Raw genomic sequence first — 24,948 nt, 5'->3', positions numbered from 1 at the left:
TCTTTTTTTCAACATGGTTCAAATCCCGCTCTGGTAAAAACAAATTTTTTAATCCCAAGCTATTTAAAATTTACTCAGTAAGTTTTCCTTGTGGTTTACTAAAGATTTATTAAATTTAACAGCTTTAAGATTTTTTAGCATTTTGGTGTAGAACTGCAATAGCATTATTATTTCAGTGCAGTTGTTTTTACACACCGGTATTACAGATAATTTTGGAACAGCAATTTTAGAAACTTCATAACTGGTGAAATTGATTTAGCAATTTGTTTTCGTATAATTTTGGTAGTAAAACTACCCTGCCGCAAATGCAGGCCTGATACTTAACAGAGGCGACAAAGGCGATTGCCTCCATGCCCCTTCGTCATTCTTGGTTCCCTTGAAATGCTCTCCAGTAGAAATTTACAAGTTACTCATAGGGTGCCCTTTACCAAGGAGAAAATGCCTTGGTGCCCCTTGCCCTTTGCATACAGACCTGTTTTGCATCAAGTACAGATCAGCTTTCAAAATATAGGGTGAAAATATTATCCCTATGCTTGCTACTGATGCTCACAAAGAAAAAAAAAAAAAGCGTCTCCTGACGATGACTAGAGCAAGCTAGTCAAAACGTTGAGACCAATTCCGAACTGACTCCGCGGCAGTCCAGTTATTACGATCCTATAAGCTAAAGTAGTAGTCCAGTCAAATTTCTATACCATCCGCCCTGGTAATAGTTATAAAGCAGGACAGTTCTTTTCAGAACTGTGAAGTCTCCCGAACCTCCGATTTTCTACTCCACGGCAGTAGAATAAAGCAAGACAGTTCCCTAAGAACAACTCTACCTGGCAAGTAGATACACACATGGTGTTACCGCAAACCAAATATATATTGATACCCCACCATGCAATGCCTCAAATCCTATAAAAAAAAACATGACGTGAATAATTAAAGTATAATAAGCAAAATAATATCTACAATGTCAATATGTATTTTGATTAGCGACCAAACTCTGTGCAAGCATTGCAGTATTGTATAGATTTAATTATTTCATTAGTTCGATTGCCACAAATATTTGCGGTAGAACCACTGTGCAGACTGGCGCTCAATAATAATTTGCTATTTTGTTCCTGTTTGTGTAAAAAAAGTCTGTTTTCAGTTTTTTGTTTTGTTTTATGTAATAAGATTAACAGCTTAATTCTGGTTTTTGTTTTTATTTCATTTCTGTCCCTTCAGGGTACAAATTTAGTATTCTTTACTTGACAGAAGAAATTAATTTATTTATGATGATTTTGTTGTTCATATCCTATTAGTCACTAACTCCCTTTTTCCCCTTCCTTCTGTCATTGAAACTAAATTTCTGACTCATTAATCCTGTAATCTGTGAGTATGACGTTCTCCTGCTGTCCAAAGTTGGCTTGGTTTTTTCTTTCCTATTACAGCTTCGTAGTTCTTTGTATTTGTTTTGATCACGTCACTTGACTTTTCTTGTTGTATCAAAAGCAATGGTAATCACGGCGGGGCTTGAAACGTCTGCAAGGATCTATTAACTTGATCTGTCCAAGATGAAGAGTCTTCTCGTACTGACAGCGGCACTTATGAAAATAAACTAAAAAAAGCAACGCTCTGGAGTGAAATATGATCTTCACAAATATCCAATCATAATTTCTCTTTTTTAGGCGCTCGGTTTCTTAAATAATCACGCATACTTTCTCTTGGCTGCTTGACTCAAACGGAATTTGGGGCAAAATTTATTTTCACTGCGCTTGTGTTTGAGCATTCCAGATGTCAACCGCCACCCCCCTTATACTCTTTTTTATCTTAGACTTAAATTGATCGTAACCTTAGCTGGCGAATAGCCATGCCCTTGAAGAGGGCCTGGGTGGTATATATCTGAGGATTTTTGTTCGAATTTGCAAATCTAGCTTGATTTCCAAGCGTAGACCCTGACGACCCTCGGGCCAGGAGGAAGTCGATCGACGTTTGTTTCGAGCTCGTCCACCCCTAGCCATCTAGGATTTCCTAGCGCCTTCTATACACGGGACCTATTCCTCCGTCTCTTGACTTTATTGGTGTATATGCCGAATCACAATTCTGGACAACCTATTGCAAACACGCCGGCAGTAGGAATGGCCGCGTGCCTCTCAACGCTGTCGGAGGAGCCGGAACAGCTGCGTGACGTCCTCACCGAGATGTCCTCCATGAGGCCCAAACCGCGTCCCCGTCTGCCCAAGATGGTGCCGCCGTTATCGCGGCGCCATTCGATGGCCAGTTTCTACGACTCCACGAAGAAACGGTAGGTTTCAGACTTTTATCACAGGTACTCACAATAGGTAACGGACAAGGCACACCCATTTTCTGATTTTAGTCAATTTCACTTATTATATAGATAGGGCTAGATATCTCATAGAGTGTCAGCATGTTAATTTGGAGGTTTTGGTTCAGACCTAGCCCTTGTCAATTTTTCAATACCCGATCATTCATTATTTTTGTGAGCTTTCCCCACAATTATCCTTATTGAAAGTTCAGACCCGAAGGACAATTTTGTTTCATAAATTCCTTTTGCACATTTTTAAAGACGTATTTGACTGCGAAGTTGTCAACACAAATAACAATATGCAGGTCTTGTCTGATTAGTAACAAAGCCACGTACAAAACGATGCTCCCACAAATTACACCACATGAGTGAGCGTCATGGCTCATTGTGAATACTGAAAAGCGGTGAAGAATATTTTCATAATTGTTTTCCCTTAATTTAGAGACTCGGTTGTAATCTCATGTTTCCCTAAATTTGATATTAATTAAACACTTTTTAAATAGTTTTCAGTATAGATCACTTATTGTTTTTATTCCAGCTGGTCTTAAAGGACTTTGACTATAGGAATTCAATCTGGGGCCAGACCTACAGTTTGTAAACAAACAAAAAACCAATGACTACAAACAAAAATGTTTCCTTAAAATTGTATTGGAAAGCAGAGCCGGTCCATTTACTACAAGAACTGTGTACAAACTGATAAAACCCAGAAATTAAATTTTGAAATACTTATTAAAGGCAGTGGACACTATTGGTAATTACTCTAAATAATTATTGGCATAAAACCTTACTTGGTGGCGAGTAATGGGGAGAGGTTGATGGTATAAAACAATGTGAGAAACGGCTCCCTCTAAAGTGCCATAGTTTTCGAGAAAGAAGTAATTTTCCACGAATTTGATTTCAAGACCTCAGATTTAGAACTTGAGGTCTCGAAATCAACCATCTAAATGCACACAACTTCGTGTGACAAGGGTTATTTTTCTTTCATTATTATCTCGCAACTTCGATGGCTGATTGAGCTCAAATTTTCACAGGTTTGTTATTTTATGCATATGTTGAGATACACCAAGTGTGAAGGCTAGTCTTTGACAATTACCAATAGTGTCCACTGTCTTTAAGGAAGAGACGTTTGTTTATGAGCATTTAAAATACTTCAGTTTGCTATCAAAATTTATAATTATAAATGCAGAAATTATCGTTTTAATTTATTACCTCAGTATGCCTCGCAGAAACAACTCAAACGAGATTTTTATTTCCCCTCAAGTTTGAGATGTTTGTTTATTTTGTGAAACAAAATCAAGTGAACTTTGATCACAGCTATCATCTCAAATGGCTCGAGCATAGCATCCAGGAATATGCAGTAAAAACCTGTTGACCCGCTGAAAAATACTGCAAACACTCCGCCCAAGCTTTTTAGTATTTTGTGTCAATACCAATTTATTTTGCAGTATTTTATTTGGATACTTAAGTGGCATTTCAAACTGGGATATTAATTGGGAAATTTCTCCGTGTCCTAGCATGTGATTTGCTACTTAAATACAAAATGTTAATTCTTATCGGTGTTTGCCCCCAAGCAACAAGAAACGTCTTTTTCCAGGGTCTGTGTCCGGTCCGGTTGAACAAGATGAAAGTCAAGAGTTAAAACATGTGCACGCTTGTGTCAAATTAATCCCAATCTGTTTCTGTTGAACATATCCACTTGTCCATTGACATGTAGGAAAACAAAAAATCTTGTCACAAATTAGGCCTCATACCAAGATGTATGACTGATTTTTATTTTGTACTGCTTTTTTATTGTCTAAGTCTGTGTTAACTTCTTCTAAACCTGATACCAAGTCATTCTTCTCAACATCACAAATAAGTTAAGGTGATTCTTTGATTTAATTTCATACTGCTTTTTTATTATCAAAGTCAGTGTAAACTTCTTATATCGTTGCGGTACCCGCTGCCAAAACATAGGATTCGAACTGCCTCTAGCTACCGGGCAACCTCGGTAGTCTAGTTGGTAAGACACTGCTCTAGAATAGCAAGGGTCGTGGGTTCGAATCCCACCCGAGTAACATGCCTGTGATATTTTTTCACAGGACTCGGGAAAGTACTGAGTATACAGTGCTAACACACATCGGTGTATGGGTAAAAAAAAAAATTAGTATTCTTTATCCCTGATGCAAATTTAACATCTATAATAACTTCTTTACTGTCTGTTTTTTCCTGTTTTTACTTGTCATCCCTGTGTTTTCTTCTTCTGACAATTTTGAGACCTCATGATGTATGTGCTGTGGATGTTACTTTCTTGTTATACAAATTATGAGGGATGCCATCGCTGACACATCCAATTATATCGGTAAACATAACGTTGTGTTGGGAGGCAACATTGAAGTAATTTTAAAAAACAAATTGAAGACAGATTGTTGCCACTGCTGGTTTTTAATACAGCCAGGTTGTGAAATCCTGCTGGGCTACAACTAGGTTCATAATCTACAAGTCCTTCTGTCTTTGTCTAGCTGTGAGTGAATTATAAGCATTGGGTGTCCAGCTAATGGCATGCCGATCCTCCGTCTTCTTCGTCGCCGTTCCTCTCTCCGGGAAGAAAATAGAATCGAAAAATCAATCACGGCAGAGTAGGTAGCTCTGTTGGCATGAATCCTCAACATCCACATATCAATTACCGACAGACAATACCGGCGATAAAATAGTGTTTGGGACAGGTTGCTGGATAAATTTACAAATGTCAACGATATTCCATGCATATATCAGAAAGAGGTTTACATTCTTGTGGATTGACAATTTATTAGGTGGGTAATGCTAACATAATAAAGTCCAGTTGGAATTTCTTTTCAGCAAACCCTGTGCAGATCTATGCATTGTTTAATATGTGACATAATCCAACAAAATGAGCAGTTAGCACAGTATGTGTTGAAGAATGTACAAAAACACATTGTATTGGGAGTGTCTGATTTACTTCTGAAATTTCTGCATATTTAAGTGATATTTCTAACACGAGCATTGAACACCATTGGAAAGCTCCTTTATTAAGCAAATCAGAAACTTTAGGCCATTTGGTGACAAGAAAGCATTAAAACACACCCTTTTTTTTGCATTCTAAAATGGCAAAGATGTCTAAAGTATCGGCTCCATGTCACATGAGCGGTTTACAGGCGACCAGTTCCGACAGTCTCTGAGAAGAAAGGGCATTCACATACAGAATCTTCACAAATTTGTTCAGATATTTTTGACAAATGACTCATCTACTACCAAAGTTGTCCTGTAGCCTGCACTGCAGTTGGTAAATGCCTCCAAGTCAAGTTGCCTGTCAAAGTTTCCTCGTCTGACAAGGGGCCTTTATAGGGAAAATAAAAGTTAGAGGGAAAGAGTTAAACAGAAACTAATAACGTCTTGAGACATTTATAATTTTGGATGAGAAAGAGAGAGACATTTATGGTCAATCTTTGGCTGAGGTATAGAGGCATGTAATTGTCAAGGGTTGGTGGTGCAGGTTATTACACAGTGAGAGATTCCTATCGTCGTATTGATCTAATGAATCCAGCCGCTGCTTTCTACGAAAGACAAAAAAGTATGCGGTGATTGAAAAGCTCTTCCCGTGAAATTTGTTTGGGAATTGACGCACACGTCTTGTTGGAACAGCTGGTGAAGTCGTCAAGAAAATCTTGGACACGGGACAAAAGTGTCTTGTCAGATAAAGAGTGATGAGATGTTCAGATGACACGAGGATCAGAGGATGAAAAGATGTTGTTATTTAGACTTAAAGCTAGTGGTGTAGTGGTTAAGACATCTGCTCTTGAAGGCAGGGTTGTGGGTTCAAATGCCAACCATGTACAAATTTAATATGCAGTGGATTTTTGTTGGCTAAAATACTGCTTAGCAAATATGGTTGGGGCACCAGTCACCGCAATTTCAACTTTATTGACTTTTGGCTAGTAACCAGTTACTGCTAAGCAGTATTTTTCTGTGCTTAGCAAGTTTTTGTGCTTACAGGCTTTATGAACTTTGACAGTGGTGCAATGAAATGATAACAGCCATTGTAATAAACAATGGTATATTTTATTTTATTTTATTTATTTTATTTTTTTTTGAGGGGGGGGGGGGTCGGCATGGTTAGGCTCACTACCATGTGCAGTGCGCCATATCGATACCTCTTGCTACTAACCCCTGGTAGAAGTGCGTAAAACAGTGCTGATTGGCTCCCAAACGTGACTGCTTTGCGCACATGATTGTTGAAAACTTTTGATCGCTTGTATGGCACTTGTGGGACTCTTAAGCACACACATGTGAAAGTGTTAGTATTTCCATGTCATTGCATTTCAAATGAATCATGCTTAATAAATACAGTCAACCTAAACTGCATACAATAAGATATGTCGCAAGATCAAAGAAGATTGAAGGGACCCGTTGCTTTTAGACTTGATACCTATTTTGCGGGCTACTTGAGTGTATCAATCACAGGCCTAATTAAAAGGTGACGCACATTTAAATTAACAAATACCATGGGTTATGAGCGAGCATGGCATGCTGGAAAAAAACATAGCACTGAGATATCGATCACCCCTGGGAACGTGATTGATTTTGAAGGGTCTTTCTTGGAAAAAAAATCAGGAAAAATTATGATTAAAGAGCCTGAATTGTCTTGCCTACAGTGCACCATAATGTACAGGTACAAAATGTAGGTCGGCAGTGTAGGGCCTGTCAATAAAATATTTATACTTCATTTCCAAAGACAAATATCATGCCTGCAAAAGCTGTTTCGGCAGTATTTTTAAAATATATTTTAGTATTGAGAATTGTCTATTTTAAATTATACAGTGTGCCATATATGCACATGCAGCCTTCGACTCAATTGAATATTTCTACTTTTCTTATTTCTGAAGCATGGTACTGGTATGGACATCATAATCAGTGAGCTTTCAGTTTAAGTCTTATTAATTTGGTTTCTAGTAATTCCCCCGTACTATATGTCTCTAAAATTGTAAAGGTTTTAACGAAAAATTTAATGCCGAACCTGTGACGATTGCTGATAATCCTCTTTGTAAATATTTGAAGAAAAAAAAAGAGAAAAAAAGGGAAGCAGATGTTTCTGTGTGTTCTGCCCCCAAGCGGTATTAGGCAGTGTCTAGCTGAAAGAGGTTTCCATCGATTTCTATACATAAAGTAATGTGTACAGTAAAACATGATGTACTATTCAGTTATACTTCACTCAGCTTACCCTTCTAGAGCCAGTACTTATTAATTTTTACCAATGAATCTGGTAGTTTTATGTACTTCCAGTTAGCGTCAGAGCGTTAGCATGCTTTTTCCTGTGTTTACAGTATAAGCATAAAATTGCCCAAAAAGCAGATGTATAAAATTGGGCCCAAGTTTAATCTTCGAAACACAGATAACAACAATCTTTTCAACCTTTGGAAGTTGGAAATATGGAAGCTTCGAAGACCCATGGTGCTTTATGTTTACATTTTATGTTTGAAAAATACTAGTACCAAAAAAAGGACTTGCACCCTCTGCTCTACATGGCTCTATGAACTAAGCTACAGAGCCCTAATGTCGGCAGTTTCCCTATTTTGTCATTAATTTTTTACCCAGGTTTTTGTAAAGTGACAACAAATTTTGTTTCGAGGACAAAGTTATGGTACTTTGGAAAATGCTAAAAGGACTTGCATTCTCTGCTGTACCAACTGAACTACAGAGCTGTAATTTTGGCAGTCAATATCTTTATCCAGGGGTGCCATAAAGGCAGTGGATACTAATGGTAATTACTCAAAATTATTATTAGCATAAAACCTTACTTGGTAATGACCAATGGGGAGAGGTTGATAGTATAAAACATTGTGAGAAACGGCTCCATCTGAAGAAACGTAGTTTTTGATTCATGATTGACTCAACCTTCACTCAACTGCATCCAAGGGAGGTACAGTTGTAGCCTCCTGATAAATTTTGCTTGATTAAAGGCAGTGGACAGTGTGGACACTATTGGTAATTACTCAAAATATTTTTTAGCATAAAACCGTACTTGTTAACGAGTAGTGGGGAACTGTTGATAGTATAAAACATTGTGAGAAACGGCTCCCTCTGAAGTGGAGTAGTTTTCGAGAAAGAAGTTATTTTCCACAAATTTGATTTCGAAACCTCAGATTTAGAATTTGAGGTCTCGAAATCAAGCATATGAAAGCACACAACTTCGTGTGGCAAGGTTTTTTTTTTTTTCATTATTATCTCGCAGCTTTGACGACCACAGTGAGCTCAAATTTTCACAGGTTTGTTAATTTATGCATATGTTGAGATACACCAAATGTGAAGACTAGTCTTTGACAATATTATTACCAATAGTGCCAATGTGTCATTAAGTAATGTGACGAAAAATGTTGTTTAAGAGGACAATGTAATGGTACTTTGGAAAACAAATACTAAAAGGAAGAAATCATTTGTGAAGCTCAAAGCCTTTTGAGCAGTTCCGGGGTTTATTTGCTCATCAAATAGATGACACCCTGGACACAGATATTGACAGAATAGGAAGTCTGTCAACATTAGGGTTCGATAGCTCAGTTGGTAGAGCACCGGCACGTCCTGGAGGTTGGGTTCAAGTCTCCATCACTCTAGTTATTAATCCAATGTTCAACCCAAATCAAACAGATTTTAAAAAGCACTTACTTGGGGACTAATTATAATATTTCTCAACATGTTTGAGACATCACACATTATTGATATCACTTCGGTTGTCATCACTTTTATTGGCAGTCATGTCTACTGGCTTTGGCATGGTGCATCATGAGTGCTTGATAACGATATTTGAAGCACTTTAAAGGCGTTGTACATTATTTGTAATTACTCAAAATAATTGTTAGCATAAAAACTTGGTAACGAGCAATGGAGAGCTGTTGATAGTATAAAACGTTGTGAGAAACGGCTCCCTCTGAAGTACTACAGTTTTCAATTTCTCACTCAAATAATAAAAGACTTAAGGCCGGAGCCTTTTTTTGTGCATCTGAAAGCACACAAATTTGTGCAACAATGGTGTTTTTTTCTGTCATTATTCTCTTGCTACTTTGATGAACAATTGAGTCCAAATTTTCACAGATTTGTTATTTTATTCACTTCGATACACCAAGTGAGATTACTGGCCTTTGACAATTACCAAAGGTGTCCAGAGCCCTTAAAGGCAGTGGACACTGTTGGTAATTATTCTAATAATTATTAGAATAAAACCATTCTTGGTGACGAGTAATGGAGAGAGGTTGATGGTATAAAACATTGTGAGAAACGGCTCCCTCTGAAGTGCCATAGTTTTCGAGAAAGAAGTAATTTTCCACGAATGTGATTTCGAGACCTCAGATTTAGAACTTGAGGTCTCGAAATCAACCATCTAAACGCACACAACTTCGTGTGACAAGGGTGTTTTTTTCTTTCATTATTATCTAGCAACTTCGATGACCGATTGGGCTCAAATTTTCACAGGTTAGTTATTTTATACATATGTTGAGATACACCAACTGTGAAGGCTAGTCTTTGACAATTGTGTCCACTGCCTTTAAGTTCTTTAAAGTAAAAAAACCCTGAATGAGTCAGTGTGGATGTGGCTTGACATAAGTGCAAAGTGTGACAGTTCTTTGTATGCAGAGATCAGTGTTTCGTCAATAGTACATTATACAGTCCATCCACCCAACCACCCCCCCCCCCCCCAAGCTCATGGCTATACATCTCTAATGCGTCAGAAGACAACTGGCTTGTTGGGGATCGATGAAGGGTCCCTTAAAGGGTCTGGGTACTCTTTGTGTACGACACAATACACAAATGTACACAAATTTACTTTTAAACTTGCACGATACCCCGGTAGAGCTTTCCTTCATAAGGTGCTGTACAGCAAGTTTGTAAAAAATGAGTAAAACAATTTCACACAAATATTTTATTTTCTCAGTGAGACAAAAATTATGTTATCATGGACAATGTTAAGGAGTAAAACCCTTTAAGGTATCAAAACCCTTTAATAACAACATCTATACATGTCTTGCTTTGCCCAGGAGTGGGAATCCCCCGAATGGAAATCCCCCACCACTATCTTTCACCACTATCTTCTGTAAACCCTGTAAATTATTTCTCACTTGGTGTATCTCAACATATGCATAAAATAACAAACCTGTGAAAATTTGAACTCATATGGTCGTCGAAGTTGCGAGAGAGAATAATGGAAGAAAAAAACACCCTTGTTGCACAAGTTGTATGCTTTCAGATGCTTTTAGATGCCTGAATTCGAGACCTAAGCTGAGTTCTTGAATTCAATTCAATTATTTTAGCGAGAAATTACTTCCTTCTAAAAAAAAACATGTAGGTTATATTTATAGAGTAGAGAACAATCATACTAAGGCTAAAGAATGCTAATTATTTTTTCGCGGTTCTGGTTAGTTACAAATTTCATCCCAAAATTATATAAAATGTACCCATCATTTGGTATGAGGCTTTTTAATTGCTTCTGTTTTGTTGTCCAAATAGATGCCCAGACCTCTCTTCCTAATGCCATAGCAGGGTCAAATCTACTTCATAGTCACAAAATATTGAAAATTGTACACTACAAGTAAACCCATTTTTTGCCCATCCATGTTTGTAGCTCCAACTTCAATCAATAGCACCAGGTGAACTACTCAATGTTTCGTGGGCAGAATTCTCCACGAATTCTCCACCGTAGAGAGGGAATATTAGAGGTCCACGGACTACTCATGGATCGTATGCCGTTTCCTTTACTCAGTCCAAACATCAATACCAGAGGGGACAGACGTCTTTCTTGCGGGGGTTAGGGGGAAGATCGCTTTCCCAAATTCTGCTGAATATAAAGAGGAGATGGAGTTCAGTACAATTTAGGGATGATACAGGCCTCACAATAATTCTTGGCACAAACAGCAATTGGCTTAGGGGATTTTGCTGTGGTGCCCTTTGCAACAAATTTCCTCATAGAGGTGCCCCTTCCAGTGGAATTTTTTAGTGCCCCTTAAAGTATGAGATTCATGGCCTGATGATATTTCTTTTATACTTTCGCCTGATTTTTGATTTGATTTTTTTTTTGCCCTTGAAAAATTGTACTTAATAAGCCTTAAATAGCGTGTTAAAGCCTTGTGCACATGTAGGTCAGCCCCTTGCTCTGTGGGTCAGCCCTTGTGCTTGATAAATGCGAAATGAAATTCAGAAGTGTAAAAATATAAACAAACACATAAGCAAGATTAAGTAGCATTCCTGCAACAAAAAAAGATCGCTCAAGTAGCTGTTTAAGTTTTATCACTGCTCAAATTGTAGAGTTTAATCAAGTAGGATCTGAAGCATTGCATGGTGGAAATACGATATACTGGTTAAGGTTCGCGGTAACTACATGTAATGATTATCTCTAAATGAGTTGGGGTGGTTCTGAAAAGAACCGTTGGTTTCAACTCGAGTTTAAAGACACTGGACACTATTGGTAATTGTCAAAGACCAGTGTTCTCACTTGGTGTATCTCAACATATGTATAAAATAACTAACCTGTGAAATTTTGAGCTCAATCGGTTGTCGAAGTTGCAAGTTTGTAATGAAAGAAAAAACACCCTTGTCACACGAAGTTGTGTGCGTTTCGAGGCCTCAAATTCTAAATCTGAGGTCTCGAAATCAAATTTGTGGAAAATAACTTCTTTCTCAAAAACTACTCCACTTAAGAGGGAGTCGTTTCTCACAATGTTTTATACTATCAACCTCTCCCCATTACTCGTTAACAAGTAAGGTTTTATGCTAATAAATATTTTGAGTAATTGCCAGTAGTGTCCACACTGTCCACTGCCTTTAATCAAGCAAAATTTATCAGGAGGCTACAACTGTACCTCCCTTGGATGCAGTTGAGTGAAGGTTGAGTAAATCATGAAGCAAAGGCTCAGCAATCACAGAGACATCTTAGTGTGTGACCTTGTTGCTTAATCAGGCATGGGTTAGAGTTTAATGGGCAAATATCATCGTTTCGTCTGAGCTTTGGTTAGTCGTGATAATGTCAAAAAATATTCTGTTATTATTGTACGGGTTGACTAATGGAGTGTGATTTGGTGGGAGTTTTGATCAGAAGGTTGTTTGTTGGGTGCATGTTGAAGAAATAATAATAATTTTTTATTTTTTTTGAAAAAAGTCGATAAATTCCCACTCTCCGTTTTTTAGTGAATACTCTCTACAGCCATCCAGTCAAAAATCACTTTGGATTGGTTGAGATTTTTAAATCAAACCCAACGATGAAATACAACTGCCAAGTATTTCAGCTGGATTTGTCAGACAAAAAATGTAACAGGCCCTATAAATAAAAAAAATTAAAACAAAGTTTTACAGATGAGTGCAGCATAGGGTTGCAGCGGAGATTGTTTTTTATTTATTTAATTGTTGATGGTATTTGTGTCTGAAGAAAATAAACATTTATTCCCATAGGAATCATAAAATAATCTCTTGAATTTTTGAGATTTTTTATTTGGCTATGTTTAAAATAAGTAAAGCAGACGTGTACAAATATTTATGTCATCGTAAGGCACAAATCGCCAATCTGCAATTATCCACGTTCAGTTGTGCCAGATAAATTGCACTCAGTTTGCCACCAGCATGCCTTGTAAATACATCACATGGCGTCTTTAAAAGTTGCTCCTTACGCTGCCGGCCCGAGAGTTTACCAAAATAACCAATAAAGATTTAGAGACTCTCTGGTCTACCGAATATTTTGCCAACTCAAGTATGGAGTCATGTAAACAGACGTCAGTATGTGCCCGCTGAAACCTCCAAACATTCCATCCTCAAACTAGAGCAAATCACAAGCGACGAGGAAAAGTTTGCCCAAATAACTGTTTCCTTTGAAAATATTTGGGAGAGTTGTGTAAATATTACCAGTCGACGAGAGTGATGCATTGTTGAATGTTAAGCAGTGATAAATGGCGAAGAGTAATGATGGTTCATAGGATGCCATTGCTCAAGGATAATAAACATAATATTATATTTAAAGGGAAGGTATACGTTTGGTTATCACTCTTGAAATGTTTGGCAGCTTTCAATAGTATAAAGCAATTTATGTATGTGGTTTTGTAAACAAGTATTGGAGTTTATCCCCTTAAAATTTGAATCTTAGAAGCGTTAAGCCCGGTTCATACTTCCTGCAAATGTGAATGCGAAGCGAACTTGACGTGACAACCCTCCTTTCGCAGCGATATTCACAAGTGAGTCGAGCAGAGCTCAACTGCTGCGAATTATTTGTTACGAATTTGTGTGTCAACATTCGCTTCGCATTCGCATTTGCTGGAAGTATGAACCGGGCTTTACTGTTAGTAACGTTTCTCAGATTGTATATTTAAATTGCAGATTATTCTTCCTGTGTATATGGAAATTTTGCTCTAGACTTTCGGCGATGTCTCATAAAGCTGATCGACTTTTTGGATGAAAGTTTTCACATTAGTTTTATTGTATATATGTATATCTACATTTGTATATTCATTATGGGATTAAAGACACTGGACACTATTGGTAAATGTCAAAGACAAGTCTTCTCACTTGGTGTATCTCAACATATGCATAAAATAACAAACCTGTGAAAATTTGAGCTCAATTGGTCATAGAAGTTGCGAGATAATGAAAGAAAAAACACCCTTGTCTCACGAAGTTGTGTGCTTTCTGATGCTTGATTTCGAGACCTCAAGTTCTAAAACTTGAGGTCTCAAAATCCAATTCGTAGAAAATTACTTCTCTCTCGAAAACTACGTCACTTCAGAGGGAGCTGTTTCTCACAATGTTTTATACTATCAACCTCTCCCCATTACTCGTAACCAAGAAAGGTTTTATGATGATAATTATTTTGAGTAACTACCAATAGTGTCCACTGTCTTTAAAACAATCAAATGGTTCCAAAAACCAAGGGGTACAACTTGCCTCCTGATTTCCTCTTTTTACATTTTTGTTGTGCCCTTGAAAGCTACAAATAATTGTGTGGGAAGCAGTGCATGTCCTCACTGACACCCACTCCCTCTTTCTAATCAACCTTCACCCACCCTCCTTATTCCAGACGACCATCAGCATAAACTACCCCCTCTTGTGACCATCTCCACCCCATACATCTAATTTATGCATCTACTGATGTATCTCATCACATCTTCTTTTCACCGCATCCTCACCTTTCTACTCGAACTCCGTCGTCTTTCCCCCCTGAAGCCATCCGGTTTAAATATATTAAATTGAAACTCTGGCTGTGCTGCGTAATGACGTCGTACAGGATTCCCGGCCTGAGCTTTTGTTGCCACAGACAGTTGTGTCGTTTTTTGGAGCGTCTTGAAAACCTGACTGATATATATTTCTGTTGCTTCGGGTGCTCTGGGCCATCTCATTAGATGGATCATACTCAGGAGACCTGGAGGCCATTTTGTTTCTCTGGGTCTGCTTGTTAATTCAACCTCTATATCATGTTTGTATATTTTTTAATGTACGATACAGCGTTGGAAATGAAAAGCAGTGTGGGGCATGTTCAGGGGAAAAGTTCAGGGGAGTTCAGGGGGAAATTGCAGCAATAAAGGAGGGACAAAATAAACCTGTTTCTAGGCCTAATGTTTTAAGGGCCTCACTAAAGGGTATTTGTATAATAAAAAATACTATTAATGTTCATTTGTGTAGTGTTATCCATCAATTGTGACATTTATGGCCCATGAACATTAATTTTCTGGTCACTGGGCATTTTATTTTCATTCTTTCTCAGCTCCCTGGATGCCATTTCTAACTGTGATGTAATGTAAGAAGTGTACAAAGTTAAAACAGGCACAATAACCACCTCTGCCCTCATAGGTTCTCATTTACTCCTGGATAAAGAGACGCATTTATAGTGTAACCCTTTTTCATGCACCTTTTATTTTAGTGATAAGTTTATCGTATGGACACTTTAGTTGTTGAGTCCATGAAAGAGTTAAGCATCTTTCAAAAGTATCCTGACTGGGGTTTGAACCCATCGCCCTGTTGACTTAGCCACCACAACTTGAGTCTGATGCACATGTACTTGGCCATTAGGGAGGTTCAATTGTTTACTTGAACATTATTAGGGGCACCAAGGCAAACCCAGCAGTACAGAGGGACATTACCTCTGTGAAGTATCATTCCTGGTTTTCAGTTCAAAGCAATTATTTTTTTTTTTGCATGGAATTTTTTTTCCTTGGTAGTGCTTTGCATCTGATTTCACCAGAGTTATTTCTTGCCAAAATGATTAAATTTTGGTACGGTAAATAATGAAATTTAATGGTGCGGTACCGAAACTACATGCGGGGCGCTCGCTGATGAGAAAGTGGTGATTTAATTTCATTGGCCTGAATGATCATTCCAAGGTCCTGCTTGTGGTTAGAATTGGCAATTTTCTCTTAAATTACCTTGCTCTGGAGCAAGCTGAACAACTACAACAGAAACTGGTATTGTTCTTGGTGTTAAAATAGTCAACCTTCAACATGTTTTAGCTCAGAAATTGTGATACGATTCTGCAGACCTGTATCGTGATTGCATTAATTGGTTTTGGCCCTCACACCAAAGCAAAATTAACATCTGTTTATTGTTGGTTTTCATTGAAATTGGTTGTCAGAGAATTTTGTCCTTGTTTTGTCAAAGAGTCACCCAGAAAATTTCATCTTGAACTAGTAATTAAGCCATTCTGAAGGTCTGTCATAACGAGAATAAAAGAAAGGCTCTCTGTGGCTGTTATTACATGTACATGAAATCAGCACATTTTACAGGGCTCGAATTTGACTATGGACTGCATGCCCGAGACCAGGGAGCATTAGGCCATACAAACTTAAGACCAAACAAGTCCAGCTGTCTTGTTTTTTTTTTTGTTTTTTTTTCAATTGAATAATTAATCATACCTGACGGTGTAATCAAATTGCTACATTGCAATTCCTTTAGGTAATTAAGACAAATGAGATCAATCTTCAAATAAAACAGTTAAATGCATGTTGAACTGTGTCAGGAAGACCAAGGGCCTTTCATCCCATCCAAAGGACGCATGCAGCATTACCGGTTAAATATCCTGCTTTTGGACACAAGTGTCACGACCGGGACTCGAACCTACACCCTGCTGAATAGAAACACTTTTAGTCTGGTGCTCTTATCTGTTCGGCCACGACTTGCCAAACATACACAGGCAGGCCTAGGATTACACACAGGTAGCCATGGCCTCCGATGCCCCCGGTCTTGGCCTCAGTGCCCCTTCAAAAGTTTCCAATTTACTTTAAGATTTTCCAATGAAAGTGCCCTAAAGTTGCAAAATGAAAATGGCCTTGCCCTTTCAAAGATGAAATTCCAGGCCTGCATAATAGTCACTGAAACTGAACAAAATAATACCTGCAGTATAAATAAAAACCTGAGTAATTACTTCATAAACAATGAATGACGGCACGCGAGGCTGACATTTCAACAGACATAAAATATGCTCTGTCATTACCCGCCTGTGATAATATCTTCTGGAATTTTATTTCTTGAGCAGTGGAAAATACCAATAGCCATGTGAGATTCATACCTCATGGTTTGTTTGCGTGCCAATGTTTGATTGAATCTAAGCTACTGTATGGAAGGGACGATTAGATTTGTGTTTCTTCTGTAAACCAATTTCATATAAGGATTTTCAGATTTGGGAATTAAGTACACCAATTATTTACTGTGACAATTCTCCAGTGGTATTGTAAATATATGTTGAGCAGAAATATGAAAACAAACTCAAAACTTGATATTTTGGTACCACTTTACTATTCCCTACTTAGTTCCTTTTTGCGAGGTAACAGTTGTTGCACAACCCCTCTCCCCTGGCTGAAAAATGTTTCCCCCTTCCACCCCCCCTCCCAATCCCAATGACCCACACAATCCATGCACAAACATACTCAGTACCTGTATATAATTTTTTCCTTATTAAATCATGGACTTTGTTTCTTTACAAACATACTTCTTTTGTTTAAAAACAAAAGTTGCAAGACAACAAAACTTCCTCCAAATTACAGTTTTGATTCCTTTGTTCCTTATTTGCCCTCAAATATTGTTCAGAGTCTGACTCTGCATGCAGCTGTCAAGTACTAACTTTTCAGCAAGTTCAATAAACTCTGTCGAAGAGTATGAAAGTAAACTCATGTAGTGTATATATTGTATACAGACAACGACCCCAATTTACAAAGATAAATGTCCGGAACATCCACAAGTACGCCTTAAAGGAAACATGAAAAGAGAAAACGACACTTTTGCATTCAACAGTGGTTTGCACTTAATAGTGAAGGAGAACTGTCCCTCGTTGAAATGGTTCCTGCGCTTCCGCAAGAAAAGGGCCTGAAGTTACTTGCTTCCTGTCTTAAAAAAAAGAGTAACCAACTGAAAGGCAGAATCGTTAACTGTACATTGTGTCTTGTCCGGTAGGCACAATTTATTATTAAGTCAAGAGATAACAATACGGGGGATGGACTAGTGAAGAAAAGCCCCACACACCTCAAGCATTGTGCAGTAAATGCTATCACAGTTTGCCTCAAACTCTGTCAATATAAAGAGAGATAACATTTCTTTGAATTGTTTTATTGAGTTTAGGATTTCTCCCATTTTCCAATGATTGTTTCAGTTTTGTGTTCGATTTTTTCTTTGATCATGTGTAGGATGCTGCTATTTTTTATTGTACGCTAAAAGTAAACTCAGAACTTACCCACTTTTGAGAATTTAAACATATTTTTTTTTTTAAATGTGCGGACCTTTGGTTCCTCAGAACCAAGCTGGTGGGGGGCTAAAAGTGTTCACAATACTTATGTGTCTGAGAGAGTTTATAGCCTGTCTCTCAAACCAAGTATACCTGGTCAACCCTTTTGTGTACTTTGCTGTCCTGTTTGCCGAGTGTGGAATTCAAGCTGTCAGTTTCAAGTGATTAAGAATCCTTGAGTTTGAAAGCGCGCATCTATGTACACCTCAAGCGTGGTATACTTCAAGTCCAGTCTAGCATACTTATGAGAAGATACAGTATTGACTGATCTACTTTTTTTTATATATAAATGTGAATCATTTATAAACAAGTCAGGTCCATTTTGCTTACATTTTATGCTGGCGTAAAAGGAACCTCTTTTGCGAGACGCCGCTTGGTCGGTACTGTGTACATTTTGTTAAAGGCTCTGGACACTGGTGGTATTAACTCAAAATAATTGTTAGCTTAAAAACTTACTTGGTAACGAGCAATGGGGAGCTGTTGATAGTGAATAACACATTGTGAGAAACGGCTCCCTCTGAAGTAATGTAGTTTTTTTGAGAATTTCTCACTCATTAAAAGACTTCAGGCCTGAATTTTTTTTAGCATCTTAAAGTGGACAAATTTGTACAACAATGGCGTTTTTAGGATTTGAGGCATTGCATGGTGAGGTATCAATGTATATTTGGTTTGCAGTAACACCATGTGTGTATCTACTTGCCAGGTAGAGTTTGGTCTTGGAGAACTGTCTTGCTTTTTTCTACTGCCGTGGAGTAGATAATCGGAGGTTCGGGAGACTTTCTGAAAAGAACTGTCCTGCTTTTTAACTATTACCAGGGCCGATGGTATAGAAAACAGACTGGACTACTACTTTAGCTTATAGGATCGTAATTACTTTAGCTTATAGGATCGTAATTAACTCTACTGCTGTGGAGTCAGTTCTGAATTGGTCTCAAAGTTTCGACTAGCTTGCTCTAGTCATCGTCAGGAGACTGAACTGTGTTTTTCTTTCATTATTCCCTTGCAACTTTGACAAACAATTGAGTCTTAGCTTTCACAGATTTGTTATTTTATGCATATATTGCTACACCAAGTGAGAAAACTGGTGTTTGACAATTACCAAAGGTGTCCAGTGCCTTTAAATCTTGAGCAGGCGTATCGGACACCCCTTTCACGAGACGGTGCTTGGTCGGTACTTTGTACGTTTTGTTCATGCCCAGATAGCATGCTGTGTTTGATCAGCTTCAAGGTAGCCTTTCAGTATACAGCAGAAACAAACTCACCGCAGCAGAATTAGAAAAGTCCCATGGTTTGAAATCAAATTATATGTTTAGTAATGAGAATATCTGATTGCCTCAGGGGTTTTTTAAATCTGTAATTTTTGTAATGTTATACCCCCCCCCCCTTCCACACAAATCATACTGAGTATACAGTGCTTAAAGGCACTGGACACTGTTGGTAATTACTCAAAATAATTGTTAGCATAACAACTTACTTGGTAACAGGCAAAGGAGAGCTGTTGATAGTATAAATCATTGTGATAAACGACTCCCTCTTAGGTAACATAGTTTTTGAGAAAAAAGCAATTTCTGAGATAGGGGAACACCACAGAAAAAGCAAGGGGTAAATAGTAAATTCGGAAACAAAGTGGGTGAGGTTGGTTTGAGGGGAGGGACTGGCTTAACTACAAGAAGTGTCATTAGTGTGAGATGTGTGTTAACTGCCTGTAACGACAGTCCTATGTTTGATGAAGGGCTCCCTCAACAGGTCACTTGAAGTCATTAATAAAGTTGAGCTGACATTTTGAACAGGGGATTTTTCTACAAGCACAAATTGCCTGCAGCTTGGAGGGTCTCTATACACAGCTACCCTGGATGCTTTCAATAGGACCAAACCACCCAGCTTCCCTTGGAATTATTGCCAAGCAGTCAACTGCATCTGCAGGGGGGAGCTATTGACATTAGGGAAATCCCCTTATTATGTCATTTCAGTGTTGGGATGATGTCAACTCAGCCCCAGAGTATGTGTGTATTCATGTGACTCTATGCTATACAGTTCTTTGTGCTTCGGGTCTTAAAAGGAAGCTGTACTTTAACACTGTGATTCTCTTGTACCTTCGGAATATTTTCGTTGACGCGTGTGGAGGATCTCGCCAGCACTGAGGAAATAATCAGAGCTATTTTCTTAAAGTGTCAAGAGCCTGCGCAAAAGGTTGATGTTAGGACGCACTGGATAGCATCTTCGGCGGGGATTGTCAGAGCTACGTACAAAGTGAAACATCCCTCGATAGCTTCTCAGAGGGATAGGTTGCTTTAAATAACGTCTCTGCTCCTTAATTTGGATATTGAGAAACCAAAACAGATCCAGCGCCAAATTAGGAAGGAAATAGATCTTGTGTATAACAGTGTTTGATCTATAAAAACTTGATGTGCAGTCGTGCAGTCGACAAAGACATCAAACACTCAAAGAGGAACGAGACAATCTGGATTTCAAAACTGCCTCTCCGAGCAAAAACAATACTTTTACCTTTTTGGAGCCAACTTAGGAAATATCCGGAGAACCAGCATTTTGAGATTTGTTCAACCTACAAAAAGAGCGCTAGTTTCAGTGTGAGTATATTTGACCACTACATTAATTGGCGGCAATGGAACATGATGCAAGAGACATTAAGTTGTTTTGTTGACACAGTTCAATACGATGTTGAATCAGTGTAAATGGACACTGTTATCTTAGCAGTACAGGTATATCAAGTTGGAGTGATGTTTATTTGAGTATAGTGCCTGTACCATTTAATGGGTGTATTCTCGTCTTTTTTATTTGGTTGTGAAATGTTTCTGGAGTTCTGAACTGACTTTGTATCTACAAATCATAGTTGAAAGGTCTTTCTCTTTGGTGGTTTGAGGTTGTGGCAGGATCCTTTAGTTTCTTTCTTACAAATGTTGAGGGGCACAAGTATTTTCCTCTGGTGAGGGGAACTTCTGTGAGGAAAATGTAACTTTGTAGTGGAACTTTGCAGAGGGGCACTGCGGCAAAAGAATGGGGCACCACGGCAATTGCTGATTGTGCTGTGAGCAATTTCAAGGCCTGTTATGGACTTGTTTTACTTGGTGTATATAGATCCTTAAGTTATCTGATAATTTCTGGATTCACTGTGTACTGATGATGAAAGTAAACTTTGATTGATCAACTTTAATTTTGGATAGCTTGCGGTTGTTTCACACTTGCGTGTCTTGCCCACTTGGGATATGTGATTGATAGGAGTAGAAGGTGGTGATAATTGCAATCATGCACTTAGTGTGGGCAAATAATCAATCTTATACCCCAAAGAGGAAATGCATCATTGGTTTTTGGAAGAGTGTTCATCTCCAAATTTTCAGAAAACACATCATACCCAACCAGTAAAAAAATTACTAAATATAAAATTAAACAAAGTTTTGCATGTTCACATAATCGCCTTATATTGATCATCTGTAATAGCTTTCCCCAGTTGAAATTGTTATCTTCATTGAAGTTTTAGTTGAAGAAATAAATCATAATGGCTCTGCAAAAGATTATTTGAGAGCAAATACAGGCTGCATCAGACAAAGTGGAGTTGTATTGTATTTTGATAAAAAATGCATTTAGGAGCCTAAAGTCTGCTGCCACCTAGTGTCATAGAGAGTCTACAAGTTTGTGGATGGCCTATACACACACACACCTTCTTGACTCATTTTACAATTATACACAACCTGTCTGCCATTTTGAGAGTAAATAATGCACCCAAGGGAATTGACTCCCAAAATGGTGTAAATGGTAAACTCGCATTGTTAGGATCTGCATTATATGTTGTGCAAGAGGGCCAAAAGCTTAAAGTTAGACTGTCAAAACGGCACGGTCAAATCACAGCACGGAGATATGTTTAGTTCATTTTCTCTGCTTTGTTGTACATATTGGCCCTGTCAATCATCAGTGTTTCTCCTTGTAGCCAGTAAAGCCAGTGGGACCAGATATTGTGTCGTCCCACGAATCCTCCAGCTTTGTCACTGATCCATAATTCATGTTGAGTAGGATGCATTTCAACACAGAACAACCAGCCGAACTTCTTGGATTTTGACTGATCATTAGGTGTTTTATCCAGCATTTGTCCCCGGGGACCAAACAGATTATCAATCTGTAATATTAAATTATTTCTGTATATTATAAAAAAAAGTGTTGCTCTAGTTCACCCGACACCTTCCCAAGTTTGTCTTTCGTAAGTCTCAGCTGGGAAATCTTGAGGTGTATCATTCATCTTGTCAGGTGTCTTCGTAGACACAGCTCGTTCTATAAACTTTGTGGAGAGTCCATGAGCCAACTATTTACATTCATGTTTTGATAATCTGCTGAGAGAGCTTTTCCCCCACTCTGAGTAAACCACATAAGGCACTTGAGAAAGTATGGCAGTCCGTTGCTTGGGGAGTTCAACTAAGTACGTTGTCACTTTGGGAAAAGCTTCAGCAAAACCTGTGAAAAACTGCACCATGTTTTTTTATACAGTAAAGCAGAGAATTTCTGACTTTCCCTTTTTAATGTGTTTTCCTGTGTTCATATTTTATTCAATTGAACCTGTCTTTTGAAGTGAACAAACATTTTGTACAAGTGTTGTTGAGGCTTTAAAAGGAAATCAGTAAACATTTGTGTCATGATGGAATTATTTTGTTATCTTTAAAGACAAAGTAAACCTAAATGTAGACATAAAACTAACCTGTGTAATTTTTTTTTTCAATGGTCACAGTTGTGAGAAATCGCCAAAAATCCAGAGTGAAAAGTGCAGAGCTGAATACCTCATTCTTAAGACCAAGGGAGACTTTTTTTTCATGAACAAAATAATAAACTTTTAGGTCAAGAGCATGTCAAGCCATTGACGTGTGTATACAAGGCTGCAGGGCAATTATAAATAAGTACTTTTAGAACCATCATTTTTTTCAAGGATACTTCTTTTTAATTGATACAATTAATACTATTAGAAGAGCATGAGTTTATAAGACAATACCAGGATTAATAGATAATGAGAAACATATGATTACATTTAGAGTTTTAGATGTGGGAGGAAAACTTCAAGTGAGAAAAAACCCACGCAACATGCAAGGTTCCAGCCTGAGGTGGGATTCGAACTGAGGTGGGTCCCAAGAGGTAAAACTATTAGAAGAGCATGAGTTTATTAGACAATACTAGGATTAATAGATAATGAGAAAGACATGATTAGATTTAGAGTTTTAGATGTGGGAGGAAAACTTCAAGTGAGAAAAAACCCACGCAACATGCAAGGTTCCAGCCTGAGGTGGGATTTGAACTGAGGTGGGTCCCATGAGGTGAAGGGTAGGGAAAGGACTCCAGAGAACAGGGATGGAAAAGGACGCCACTGGGGGAAAGTCCAACCAATAATATTTGTTATTGTGACTTTTGCCAATTTAAAATTGCTGTAAAGGCTCCTCAGTGATATTAGAGTCTGCCAGTGAAGTCTGTTGGTGTTTTTTCATTGGATCAAATAACACATATTTTGTTACATAATTTGAAGAAAAATGCTGATTTTTTAGTGAGATAAATATTTTTCAGTCTTGTGTTTGACCATGTTGTTTACTCACCAAAAGACAATAGATAAATGTTTACTTTGTGTATGTATGTTCATTTGAAACCAGTCATAATTGTTAAACTAGGGACTAGGGAGATTTTTTTCAAATGTTGATTCTGTCTTGTAACAAAAATCTAGTCCATTAAACATTTTGAGCTACAAGCCTTGTGATCTTTTTTATCCCCCCCCCCAAAAAAAAAAAAAAAAAAAAACCTAGAGCTTGTAAGTTGGAAACCTTGTCTGCAGGCACTTAACAACAATGTTTTAAAGACTCTGGACACTATTGGTAAAAAATTCTCACTTGGTGTATCTCAACAGATGGTTTATGCATAAAATAATGAACATGTGAAGATTTGAGCTCAATCGGTCGTCGAAGTTGGGAGAAAATAATGAAAGCAAAAACACCCTTGTCACACGAAGTTGTGTGCTGTCAGATCCTTGATTTCGAAACCTTGAGGTCTCAAAATCAAAATTGTGGAAAATTGCTTCGTTCTCAAAAACTTACTTCAGAGGGAGCCGTTTCTCACAATGTTTTATACTATCAACAGCTCCCCATTACTCGTTACCAAGTAAGGTTTTTTGCTAATCATTATTTTGAGTAATTACCAATAGTGTCCACTGCCTTTAAGTAGGATTTGAAACTTTATGCGGTGTAGGAAGTAAGATCTGAGTATGTTTACATGTAAGAACAATGTGCATTTGAGATAAGTGTTGGTTCTAAGAATGAAAGGGGAAATGTTCCAACAGCTTGTCTTCAGGAAAAACCCAACCAAGGAAGTGTTTTTATCTTTTGTTACTAAAGCCCGTTTCCTGACTTCCTCGTATGCGAAATTGACGTGAATTTGATGTCACAACTCTGTTTTCGAAACGATATTTGCAAGAGAGTGGAGCACAACTCCACTGCTGCGAATTTTGTTGTGAATACGAGACGTCAACATTTGAATCGCATTTGCGTTTGCAGGAAGTATGAGCCGCGCTTATTCTTTCATTATTGCATTTCATGTCCACTTCCTTTGCATTCTGCTTATTGGGATACCCCCCTGCTAGCACATAGGAGTTTATCTGCTCTAGCAATGCATAGGCTGTGGGTTTGAATCCCACCCAAGTGATTTGTCTGTGGATTTCTTCTGCAGAACTCTGGAAAGTACCAAGTATACAGAGCTTAACACACATCAGTGTAAGGGTAAAAACAAATTAAAAAATCTGTCTTTGGTAAACTTCCTCTTCATTTTTACAGCACACATCTTTTTGTTTAATTAAAATATGATTTTATTTGTTATTCTTTTAATATCATACAAATAATACAGCACTGAGCCTCGTGCAAAGTTTGTCTTTCAGATTGAAGCAACCTGTGGGATG

The 24,948-nt window shown here is 38.0% G+C and overlaps 1 protein-coding gene across 3 annotated transcripts in view; it reads left to right on the top strand.

The window, feature by feature from the left end:
* LOC139945725 (3',5'-cyclic-AMP phosphodiesterase 4C-like) overlaps window positions 1–24,948 on the top strand; it is a 126,022-nt gene that overhangs the window by 37,892 nt on the left and 63,182 nt on the right. The window contains exon 1 of one of the 3 annotated variants that reach the window (XM_071943096.1): window positions 2,117–2,269. The exons of the other annotated variants lie outside the window; for them this stretch is intronic. Coding sequence (XP_071799197.1) covers window positions 2,166–2,269 — 104 coding nt within the window. The 5' untranslated portion in view covers window positions 2,117–2,165. Of the gene's footprint in view, window positions 1–2,116; window positions 2,270–24,948 lie in introns of those variants that run through there. 3 annotated transcript variants of the gene reach the window in all.

The sequence above is a fragment of the Asterias amurensis genome, chromosome 13, assembly GCF_032118995.1.
Source record: "Asterias amurensis chromosome 13, ASM3211899v1".
In the NCBI taxonomy this organism is placed as follows: Eukaryota; Metazoa; Echinodermata; class Asteroidea; order Forcipulatida; family Asteriidae; genus Asterias; species Asterias amurensis.
Note: the sequence above shows the minus strand (reverse complement) of the source record. Positions and strands in the feature narration are given on the sequence as shown.